This window comes from Chelmon rostratus, chromosome 7 (genome assembly GCF_017976325.1).
Source record: "Chelmon rostratus isolate fCheRos1 chromosome 7, fCheRos1.pri, whole genome shotgun sequence".
Classification (NCBI taxonomy): Eukaryota; Metazoa; Chordata; class Actinopteri; order Chaetodontiformes; family Chaetodontidae; genus Chelmon; species Chelmon rostratus.
The window spans coordinates 25,145,742-25,158,096 of record NC_055664.1 but is presented as its reverse complement, the minus strand read 5'-3'; the positions used below and the strand labels follow the sequence as shown (position 1 = coordinate 25,158,096).

General features: G+C 41.1%; 1 protein-coding gene across 1 annotated transcript; it reads right to left on the bottom strand.

Moving 5' to 3' along the window:
* Positions 1-25: 25 nt before the first annotated feature.
* Positions 26-12,111, bottom strand: hnrnpul1 (heterogeneous nuclear ribonucleoprotein U-like 1). The gene is made up of 16 exons (XM_041939923.1): positions 12,022-12,111; positions 11,262-11,527; positions 10,497-10,763; positions 9,491-9,704; positions 9,237-9,310; positions 8,102-8,241; positions 7,763-7,862; positions 7,562-7,674; positions 6,446-6,712; positions 5,995-6,117; positions 5,776-5,904; positions 3,298-3,466; positions 2,280-2,543; positions 1,844-1,992; positions 1,541-1,744; positions 26-940 (listed from the first exon to the last, which is right to left on the bottom strand). Exons 2-16 carry the CDS (start codon positions 11,491-11,493, stop codon positions 824-826), a joined length of 2,562 nt encoding a protein of 853 aa, XP_041795857.1. The 5' UTR covers positions 11,494-11,527; positions 12,022-12,111; the 3' UTR covers positions 26-823.
* Between the last annotated feature and the right edge of the window lie 244 nt (positions 12,112-12,355).

The window sequence follows — 12,355 nt, the reverse complement described above, 5'->3', positions numbered from 1 at the left end:
GCAAAAAAAGGATCACAGTAACATCTACAGGCGTATACAATTGCATTTATTGTATAAAGACAAGAAGATTGGGTAACTGGTTGACCAGATTTTCATTTTCAGGTAGAAAAAAATAGGTTTGACAACAAGGTTTAACTACTGGACTCTATGAACACCAACCACAAAGGGATAGAAAAAAAACCCTTTCACATATAACTACTCAGAGTGGCAAAATATTTTTCAATCAAAGACTGGATTAACGCTTAAATACTACAGCATCAACACCTATAAAAAAATGTTCCATGTTTGATTTCTATTGGAGTAAACGAAATGTGCTCACTCAGAAACTGAAAAGTAAAGAGAAAGACAGGGGGAAGGGTCGTGAAGGTAAAAAGCATGCATTTTGTTCTTTGTTAAGCTTCTCAAAACAAGCATAATTATTCAGGCTTTGCTGTATTTTTCCTGCCCTGCCACTTTTCACACTATGCATCCTAGAAATATACAATTACCTCTTCAACCTGGAGCAAACGTGGAGTTTGTGGTTCAACAGACATCCACATTCAATGCATAATAGATAACATTCAGTTAATGTTCTGATTTCTATTATCTACCACCTCATGGTCACTGCTTAGGGTAAGACTTCATTCAGTAAAAAAAATGAGACGACATCAAACTGTATACAGTTAGTGTGTACACTGATTGGTGAGGAATGAAGGCTACTGTATTAAACCAGACAGTGACAGTTAAGATTGGGGACTTAATGTGTGACTGTACAAAATCGACTAGCTGCAGAGGTCAGAGTGTTTAGGACACAGGTGGTTGCAGGTACAGATGCAAGGCGAAGCTACTGAGAACCAGAAGATGATCCTTGGCTGCCCTGTCCAGGGTAGCTGCCGTACTGGCTGTAATACTGGTTCCACTGATTCTGGTTCTGGTAGTACTGCTGCCACTGCTGAGCATACTGGAGAGAGAAAGAGAATGCAAGCACAGCAATGAGAGCATGTAATATTTCTCAATGTTCCCTAAACTGCCCCCACATTTCTCTTTTTGCACCTCTCTTTAGGGACAATTTATAAGACCAAATGTCTCTTATGAGTGACAAACATTAAACACCAGCAGAATTCATGGTGGCTTCAAAAGGTTTGCACTTTGCTCCTTTGTGCAGATTCTGTGGTTGACTCAGATTTATGTCTGTACGTTTGTCTCATCACCAAATGCAGTCACCTGTGACAAGTATACACATCTACGAGTGCTATTGACAAATTTAAGATGTGTATTTAGTCGTTCTGTAGCAAAGATATAACATGGAGACGGTGCAGTGATTTTTTTTTTTAAGACATTTTGAGAAAAGTTATTTTCTGCAGTGAAACATTTATCACAGTAAAACTGGAATCATCATGGAGGTCTACTGCAACTGCAATGAGTTAATGCTGAGTGCAGCCGCTGTTTATGAAGGTGTTCATTACAGAAAGCCACAGCCTATGACAGCCCCTAACTCCACCACCCCAGTCTGGTTACTTTTCAAAGGTATGTAAGAGGCAAGGACAGAGTGTTTGACTACCTGCTGATATTGCTGGTTGTAGCTCTGCTGTTGCTGCGGCTGTTGCTGCTGCTGTGGCTGTTGCTGGTGGTGGTTGTACGTCTGTCCAGTGGTGGGCGTCTGGCTGTAGCTCTGACTGTATCCTGGGTACTGGCTATAGTTGCTGTAGTAATTCTGGTTGTAGCTGCCCTGGTTGTATCCTTGGTTGTAGCTCTGGCTGTAGCCCTGGGGATAAAGGAGAATACATTAATTTTCAATCAAATTCAGTCTGTTTGTTCACTTGATAATTTCTCTAATTTAATACATAAAGGTCATGTTAGGTACCTGGTTGTATCCTCCCTTGTTGTAAGGGACCGGGCGATTGTAGCTTCCTCCTGATTGCTGGTTGCGGTTATATCCACTGCGTGAATCAGAGCCTCCGTCGCGGTAGCTGTTGCCCCAACGGTTCTGGTTATAGCTGCCACGATTGTAGCCTGCCAAATAAACAAGATTTACGTTAAAACTGCAATACATACATGTATATGAGGTCTGTATACTGACATTGTAGCCCTTCTGTATCTTTAAACTCAAATAACAGAAAAGCATGTGGCAATCTTTCCAAAACAGCGGTAAGTGTCGTTAAACCTTCTTGATTTTAGAAAGATGGTCAGGGACTTCCCTTACATGAAGATGTTTAGCTATGCGACTTGGATGTAACCAAAATACCATAACCTTCACATGATGAAAACAAAACATGAGGTTTGCCGACTGCACCACTCACCTCCTCTGTATCCACTGCCTCCATCCCCACTGCGGTTCTGGTAGCCACTGCGGGAACCATCGCGGTTGTCATACCGCTGGAAGCTACCACTGCCACGGCCACGGAACCCACCCTGCCTGTTGTCATAGCGTTTCTCAGGGGGCGGGCCAGCCTTGCGGCCTTCCTCATTGTACTGCTTCAACAGATTTTCAGCCTCATCGCGCTGCAGCTCAATGAACGTCACCGCCTCCAGGAAGTCGCAAGCCTCAGGGAGAGTAAAGTTGGCTTGGAGTGATAGAGGTGACCACAGGAGGAGAAGAGAGAGACAGTCCATCCAGCAAGAGACGGATGGAGAGAAAGAGAGAGAAAGAGAGGGGGTAGGGGGTTGCAGTGAAGACCAGAGCAGCCACACCACCGGAAGACAAAATGAAAAATAATTACTACCATACAGAGACAGTGGAAATCATAGAGAAACTAAGAGCAGATAGATGAAAGCAGATGGCAGGGTAAAGGGAACAAACATCACCTCCAGGGCAACATGGAGGAAAAATTTGTTTAAGCAGACACAGGAGAGGGGGGAGTTCAGTAGAGGTGGGGAGGGGGACAAAAAGGACAACTAGAAGGTTGGTGAGAGGAGGAAACAGCACTGCAAACCAGGACAGCTGATGTAATGCTGTTACAAATGAACTTCCAACAACTTCAGCACATGACTGCTTGTAAGTTTGCTATTTGGAAACATCCTTTTCAGGGAAGCAAATTGTGCAATATTAGCTCCACTATAATATGACCCCAACAAGGCCCAAGTCTCAGTTTGCAGTGCATTAGAAGTAAGCTGTATGGCGAGTGGCAGATAGAGGGCAAAAAAAGAATCAAATTCATGTGGACTGTTTAAAAAAAATGTCCAGGTCTGATATCTGGTCAAAGCCTATGATGGGGGAAGGGGGGAGGGGGCATCTTCCAAGTTTGATTTTAGAGACAACACATAGAAAAGTAAAAAGTAGATCTGGTGTTTTATTTGTTGTTTCCACAGCATTCCTACCTTTCATTTCTAAAACAGCATGATCGGGCACATCCTTCCCCTGCTCATTGGTTTGCTTTAATGTTCGTTCTTTTAAATCCTCGTCCGTGGGACAAATTACAATAGCCTTGCGTTGAAAACCTTCAAAAGGACGCATTTTTCGTCTCCTTGCTGATCCATATACATTTGTCTAGCAATGGTGACAAGAAAGAAGTAGAAGCTTGTTTGTTATTGTTTACTTGTAATGGCTTTCCACTGGAAGGAAGCTGGAACCCTGCAATAATGAAGTGAGAGAGGTTTGGCTTGGATGTCAGTCTACGCTTTTACTCAGGTTCTAATGGCCTCTCATCACTCCACAGACTTACCTCCCAGTCTGTGCATCCAGTTGCCCTGTGACTGCTGATGAATGTTAATTACAGACACAGAGGGACCCCACAAATATTTAAACTGACTATACAGTACAGTATGTTCGCTGAATTACATAACAACAGTCAGACTAACAAGTTTCAAATCAGTGAGTAACAAATTCAAATTCCTATTAGTAGTTATTGCGCTTATTCAAATACGTCGTCATGCGACAATGTACTGCTTGTCAATACATTTTAAAAAGTGTCATAACTGTAGTCTATTGTGAGCATTCGCAGATGTCGGAAGTCAGCATTTTGTCCACCATCTACATCCAGATCTATTATCTATGTCATCACATTACTGTGTAAGTGCAGAGTTAGGACAATAAATGTTTGATGCCCATACAATGGAATTCAAATGTGCCTTGCTGTGTTACCGTTTAGACTGTTTCAACCTTGATTCATCTTATCAATTCTGGTTCTAAAAGGAATACTAGTTCAAATTCTATGCTGAAAGCAAAAAACCACCACATGCAAATTAAGGCTGCAATAAATCATGTGCCATAACAAGCAGGATATTGTAGTAATGATAAAATAAATATCTGACATCTTGCGACGAATACTTGAGCTTGCAACCCCTGTATTTGCGATTTCCTGGGCATTACAACAACTGGGAACATCAAAAACGTATCACAATTTGTTCTATCACTACTGTCATTTGTCGAGCTTAGCCACACTTAATATCACTGTCTCCAATCCACAACATTCTGCAATCTATTCATATTCATAAAGGCATGTATACTACTTTAAATGATCAAAAAGTGGAACCAATCATTTTTAAACAAATCCTCAGATATTTTGAATGTGCAAGTTAGACCAGGATCTTCACAATAAACCCCAAATTAGGTAATTTTACAGGTTAGACTCAGTATTCAAACTGCCATAGTTATATAGTGCAAACACAGCAGATGGTAAAAACAAAGTCACTATCATGTTATGTCATTATTCAAATAGAGGATTCACTGTCACCGACAAATACACACAATTCACCGGTCAACAGCAAAGCGTCTGAACGGGCACACAACTCAAAGTACCAGCTGCAATCAAACAACCTCCCTCCCTGTTCCTACAATGAGCAACAGGTAATCAACAACGCTACATGATACTACAACCCTTTCTCTTTGAGTATGTCAGTCGTTTAACAGCAATGTCAAATCATACTAACATTCATATGAAAACAACAATGTAAAAATAAAATTATTTTAAAAACATACAATTTAACAGTTAGGTTTTACCCTGCATGCCTGGAAACAACTGAGCTTTCCATGCATACCAAAATAAGAACTCAATTCTTGATGTGTTTTCAGAGGAAATCTCTTTCTGGTCTGCCCAGTTCACAGTAACATTGTCCATCTCAGTCTCCAATATTTAGCGTCTGCAGGAGCATGCTACATCAAAAACAACCTTTCTATTCTGAAGGGTCCCCCCACACTTACCTTGACTTACCTCGTCTTTATATGGACTCTAGTCCCAGTCAAGACAACAACAGACAGATATAACCTACCTGCACATACTCACAGTATCCACAGAAAAACCAGTTCACCATCAGACCCACCTACCTTTTTTCACACTTACTGAGCACAAGAATCTGAAAATCTAAAAACTGTTAGTCATTACTTACCTTCAGGGTCAATTTATTAAAAAACACACTCAAAAGTTCCATGTATCTCACTTAAAATAGCTTTTAAAAAAGCTATCAACTCTGTCTTATTAAATTAGCAACAGAAGGCGTTTTTCTTACTCACCAGTCAGAGCTTACTTGTTTCTCAACATCTTTACATAGTCATGGTTTACTTGTACATTGTTGAAATTCACAAGACAAACAATACTGTATTATGACAAGAAATAGCAAGTGCAAATGTACTGAGGGATGAAAACATGAAATATTCTGTCACTTATGAGAGCCATTAATCATTTTCCTTTACAATACATGACAAGCAAGTGACAAGAGGGTGATCAATGCTTCTTCTACTCTATAATACACAGAGTCCCCTGAAAGATAAATAAATAGTACATTAGAGAGAGTGATCATCAGGGCACATTGACTGACTGTGACGAGTATCAGAGCAGAGTGTGGGTGGGAGGGCAGTACCTGATCTAGGATGTAGTTGCGTCTCTTGCGGGCAGCAATTTCAATCAGCCTGTTCAGACACTGGGTGGCCTGCTGTATCAGAATATCCCAGCGGCCAGCGTAGTTCCTCTGGCGACGCAGACCCATCACCTGCAGAACAAATAGTCACGCAGGACAATGACGGACCGTACAACCGTGTGAAGTGTGTTTAGTTTGGAGGTGGTGGTGGCCCAAACCAACCTTCATCTTGTCCATGATGGCATTTGTGCCCAAGATGTTGTACTTCTTCTCGGGGTTAGTCTCTGCATGCTTTATGGCCCAAGTGGTCTTTCCGCAGGCGGGCAGGCCAACCATCATCAAGATCTGAAACAAGTGAACAAACAAAACAGGTTAATCCTGCACAATCAAAATGTGTGTGTGTGATCTAAAATTGATTCAATCTCTGTAAACTGATCTAAACATATTAATTAAGTTGAATTTACAATTTTTTCAACTAACATTTTATAAGTATTTTTCGTGTTGATGTACTGTATGTTGTGAAAAAATAAAACCAAACTGAAAAAGTCTAAGAGGGGTGTTTATGTTTTATAGGCCCTCTTCCTTATTTTTGGGCTGCATGTGTCCAAGTCAATTTAAATTTTTTGTCAGCAACAATTCCAAATACTGTTTCAAACCTTCAACACTGCCCTACCTCGCATTCAGATTTGGTGGCAGGTCCCTTAGTGCCTCTGACTTTGTCCTTCATGTCAAGCTGGTGGATGTATGTGTATCCCTCTGGTGGCGGGAAGTACGGCTCCAGCTTCTGTCCAAAGTTGAACTCAACAGCACAATTCTTCACCAGGACGTGAGGAAACAGGGCACGGCCTGCCAGCGCCTCCTTGGTTGTCCGAAAAGCCACGCCCAGCCACACTCCGTTCTTAGAAAAGCCCATCTCCACCTCGTCACCACTGTCGAAGTCCTAAAGTGGCAGGAAAAACAACATGTGAGTTTTACTTTTTAATAATGTGCCATTGACTACACAGACAAAACACCAGAATTACAAGAAAATATTACCATAAATATTAGTTAAAACCACAAGTCAGTTATAAATCAGAATCAAAATGAGGTCTATTTTACTTGCTTTCTAATCTTAAGCATAATAAACCATTGCTTCCAACTGATCCTAATACAATACTATCAAAAGCAGATAAAGTCAGCCTTCCTCCACAAAGACTTTGCTTGGGCAGGCCGCCCAGGTATATGAATGGCCACCAAAGTAAATGTGGAGACCCATTTTAGCATTAAAAAAAATCCATCTGAGGAAACAACTACATCCATGATTGACTGACTAGTGGACAATCTCCTTTCGCTCCACCCAACCATCTATGGACAACCACACACGCTTTGTACAGAAACACAGAGAGAGAGGGAAAAACATTGTCTGGTATTACATCCCTCCTGCACATGTACTGCTTGTGACGCGACCTCTCCTGGTTCGTTGTTTTGTAAAAGCTTGTATGTGCACCTGGCTGATGCTGATGTCAATTGGTACTGAGTTGGTTCTGACTGTTTTTGATAGGCTACGTCATTCATTACAAGCTTCCTCCACATGTGGCTCACCTGCTGTTGTAAAAATTTAATCGTGTGAGAAAAAAACTAAAATGCGAGTTGTGAGCAAATTAAAGTAGTTTCTGAGTTAACACTAAAATAAGGCATAGAATTAAGTAGAAACTGGTAAAATAAGAAACACAGCCACACACAAATCCAGTTATACTGTCATTCAGTTGGAAACACAAAAATAAATTGCACTGAGGTTGTCATTACTTACAATGTAACAGCCGATGACGTCGTTTTCACCAAACTTCTCACCAAAGTCTGCAAACTTACAGTCAGAGGATTTCTTTCCTGTTCCTCCGTAGCCAAAGGAAAAGGGCTCCTCACCTAAAACAAGACAATTAAATGCACCGTTTCCATTTTAGGCCACAGCTCTCTTTTGTAGCTAAGTTTCATTTGTGTCAAATGCACTCACCAAGCTGAGTGCTGCAGTGGTTGAGTGACCATCCAATTCTGACCACATGGGGATCTGGCTCACTACTGGGCAGGTGCTTTACAGGTATTTCCTCATTGAGCTGAAGAGTGGGAAACAAATCAGGTAAAAAACAAGCCTAGAGAAGACAGTCAGAGAATATATAGTGCCATATAACAGCAACAAGTCACCATGAGCTGCTCATCTGCTGTTTAAAAAATAACAAATGCAGAAAGCCTGTCTCATGTATCAAGGACCCTTATGTCAAATGTGGACACAGTATACAGAAAAAGTTTATTTACAGTGGCCCAATGCTTCACCAGACGAAACCATACTCGTTACCTTCATCTCATAACAGACGCGGCCCTGGGTGACACCATGTGAAGCTCGTGCTCCAGCCCACAGGTAAGCAAAGCCTTCAATGGTTAGTGGATAACCACTGTAGCGATCTCGGGACACTTTGAAATGAAGATCACAGTTGTCTGAAAAGAAGCCAAAAAAGATTTTAAATGTCTCTATTTGTGAAACCTGGTACAACAAATCCACAGTTAAAACAAGTATTGCTATAGTCTAATCTCTGCAAATACAAAAGGTAAGTGTATTCTGATTAAGTGACAACATGTCATTTGGAGCAGTTTTGGTATGAAAATGCATCTTGTGCATTGAAATCAGTGCATGCCATGCCCCGCTGGCAGCCTCTGTGGATCCATTTTCTGGGATTCCATAGTTATTGGCATATACCTCTGGGCAATGCTTTTGACGTACTCTCATGTCACTGTGAAATATATCAACACCCTCTGCACAGATATGTCTTGAGGTGAAATCTGGCAAGGCACTGCAGCAGAGCTGGTTTTGGAGCAGGCTAGGGTAACCACATCAAACACTTAAGAATTCACTTTTGTTCTGATAAAAGGTATAAACAGAGCCCTAACTATCGCTTAAGATCAAATCAAGTTAAATACTAGATTTTAAAAGAAGTGTAGCAATGCATAACTATGAGGCAAAGTGCAAAAGTTTCAGGCCCGTATCAAGAAAGCCATGGGCCAAATTGAAAAGATAAGTTTCAGGTTACTAAAACTAGCTCACAGCTAAATTTGAAACACTGCAGTCAGCTGATTCACCAACTAAACAGAGCTCATGGTCAGTGTTTACTCTCAGCATGCGCTACACCATTCCAGCTCCTTCTAATCTGTCTTAGTCAAACACCACTACAAACAAGCAGCACAGCGGACTGTTGGGTTGGAGGTCATATGTGAAAATATTTACAAGTCACGAAACTGACCGTTGTAGAAATACTACTGTTGTATGATACATTAACAACTGAATTAAAATCCAAAAAAACAAAGTAGAGGTGCCCACAAAGAATGTTCGGAGAATGAAAACCAGCCAGCCCAGAGTCAGAGGGGCTACAGCTGGGACTACATTTTCACAGATTACCATTAACTCGGGCAAAGATGCATTTAATCCTTGTACTTACATGTATCAATTGTAACAAGAGTGTCATCTATGTTCTCTTCCTCGTCTTCAGCAGGGGGCTGTGGTGTTCGGGATCTGTACAATATCAGCACAGTATGAAGTTTACAGCCACTTTAAATGACAAAATTAATTTAAATAGACTGGCCAATGACTGGATATTTCCCTTGTTTTACTTTTGTTGTGCTGTGATTGTGTTAATTAAGAACACCAGCAAGAAGCCTCAATGCAACATATCAAAATTTCTGATGAACTGACCTCTTTTCCTCACGGTGCTCATAGTAGCCGTAGCTCCTGCTCTCCTCATATGGTCTCTTGCGGCCATAGTGTCCACCTTTATCAGCTTCCACTTTGACTTGTTCAGCATGAGGTGCATCTTCTGGCTCTTGCTGATGTTCTGTCCCATGAATATTCTGCTGTCCATCTCCAGCAGCCTCAGGGTCATCTTCCATTTTGACCTCCACTTTGATATCTACAATGACAAATGAACAATGGCGGTGAGCTACATGTTTAGTGGTATTTAATTTTTTTTTTTTAAGTATGGGCAATCTATCACATTTTGTGTTGTTTATAAGAGGGTTTTTACTGACAAAGTATTTTTCTAATATTCTGTTTCCCTCACGTCTATAACCTCGACAACACAAAACAAAGACAAACTAGAGTGGCCAGCCAAGTAATTACAGCACAGGCTAGAAAACCACAATTTGATTCCAGTGGGGGACTTTTGTTGATGCTATGCACTTCTTTTTCCTCCTTATTGTGTTTCTTCCTCTTCACTGTCAAACAAAGGTGAAAATGTCAATAGTAAACTTGACAACAGTGTCACAGGACTAGACATGTTTAAGCTTCTGACCCTGTTGTGTTGCTTTGTTTTAACATGTCACTGCTCTTACAATTTCATTATTTTAATGATGAATCATGTTTAGATTGTGAAAAAATACATGCACCTCTGACTCTGCAGACAGCAATTGTCTCCTCATCATTTTAGCTGTTCATTTGTAGCCACAAAGCAGAGCAAACTGCATGCCAACTTCAACTTACTCTATGAGGTAGCAACACTAATGATTGAGTCATTGTGAACACTGATGAATTGGCATGAAGTGTGTCCCTATCAAACGCTAGTAAAACTTGCTTTGTCTACAGAATGTTTTCTCTTAACTGTGTTTATATCTTCACTGATCTAGTTGTGAACACTTCACATGTAAAAATTGTGGCTGAGCATGTTTCATGTTGCACATTTGGCTGAGAAATTATTGAAAATCACCTTGTTTGTTCTCAACGGTCTCCTCTGGCTCTGACACAGGCTTGGTATCTTCCTCAGATATCGTATCAGATTTGTGTATATCAATATCTGCTGTGAAGTCTGGCATGCTGTGACCAGAGTCTGAAGTTGGTTGACTTTCATAAGGCTCGCGGTCTGCCTCCTCATCCTCGTAGTAACCACCTGAATCTCCACCCTCATCTTCCTCTTGGGGGACATCACCATCACCTTCACCTTCACCTTCACCATCACCATCGTCCTCTGCTACTTCTGGTTGTGAAAGGGAGAGATCCAGAACTTTAAGTTTGCAAGCTTGCAACAACAGAAAAACATGAACTTGTGGCGCTTGCATGATGTAGTTTGTTCTCTTTTCTTTTTGATCTGCAGGCTCACTTTGACCTTTTTCAATTGAACACATAGAAGGAGCAATTCTACATTTAGTCTGACAAAGTTTTACAATATTGGCAATGCCACATTTTTTAAAGATGGGGTCAAAACCCAAATATTGTATGTGATAAACTAAAACTTTATTAAATGAGCCACTTACTTTAGATTTAAAAGACAGCTCTATTATAAGTTAATGTTTGCATACAGAGGGCACTTAAAGTCAAGCAATAGAACTCCTCAGCTTTTCATGATGCTTGATTTACAGAACGCATAGGACTAAAGAAAACTGATTTAAGTTTAAATACCTCTTATATAATCAACGTCAACATCGGGTAAGAAAGCAAACTATTTGTTTACAAAAACGGCATCAATAGGGCTTACCTTGTTGTTCTTCGCCATCATCTACATCTTCTCCATCTCCGTTGTCTTGGGTGTCCTCGCAGTACTCATCCTCCTGCAACCCTTGCTCTGAGGCATCAGCCTGGGCTTCAGCATCCAGAGCGGCTTTCAGCCTTTCCACCAGGTCCGCCTTCAGGCCTCTGGTGTCCAGGCCGCGGCGCTGGAGCTCCTCTTTTAATTCGTTTACTTTCAGTTTCTTCACGTCAACACTCATTGTGTTTCAGATATTTGTTATCTTTATTTGTTTGCTAACAAACAAAAGAGAATAGAAAATGGTTAAGTGACGTTACAGCGAACAACAATGCTTCTAACTTTAAAATCGATATCTGATGGCGGCAGCGCGCCTTAGCCAAACAATCTACATTAGCCGTTTAGCTAGTCTAGCAGAGTGGATAAATACTGTACCTTAGTACTTGGTTCCACTAAACCTGTATAAACCATGTAATCCCCAGTTTCTAACTGTCCTTGCACACAAAATCGTTTGCAAGACAAACCTACCACTGGCATCTTTGTTAATTTAAAGTTGACGCTACGCGGCTAGCATTGCTAACCTTCTTAGCCCAGCGCTAGCTAACGTACCGACAACCAATGCAGGACAAGTAAGTTTAATTCTGTGGATGTGCAAGCTGCAACAATCAGCATGTTTTGCATGTAAGTCATGTAGTCAATGCAATGTTTCTTCAGTTTATGAGTTACGGTGCAAATAAGACCAAAATAAGACCAAAATAAGGCTGAGGCCTACCTGCTTCCACACAAGTTGCGTTGGTCAGCCGCGGCAGAAGATGGAGACAATCGCTACTGCCCTCTAGGGTCGGACAGCAGACCGAAACATAGAACCGGAAGTTAACAAGACCTGTACACATACGCATTTATTAAAGGCTTCGACAACCATTTTCCATCTAGTGTCTACTGTACAACGCACTACTTTCTATTATTATTTGTAAGTTGTATTTGGACAGTTGAATGTGAGGGAAAACCGACCTTTTATAGTTTGTATCCTACACATTACGCCCTTGGAACGCTCCAAAGAAGGAAATGATGCGGTGCGAATGCTGGGTAGTGTAGTCCTATGAGGG

Bases quoted from the DNA above. Each gene is read 5' to 3' on its own strand.
- hnrnpul1 (XM_041939923.1), bottom strand. From the start codon at position 11,493: ATGAGTGTTGACGTGAAGAAACTGAAAGTAAACGAATTAAAAGAGGAG. The intron at 9,311-9,490 runs GTCAGTTCATCA...GATATTGTACAG, and splicing joins GAGCACCGTGAGGAAAAGAG to ATCCCGAACACCACAGCCCC. The intron at 7,863-8,101 runs GTAACGAGTATG...CCCACTCTTCAG, and splicing joins GCGTCTGTTATGAGATGAAG to CTCAATGAGGAAATACCTGT.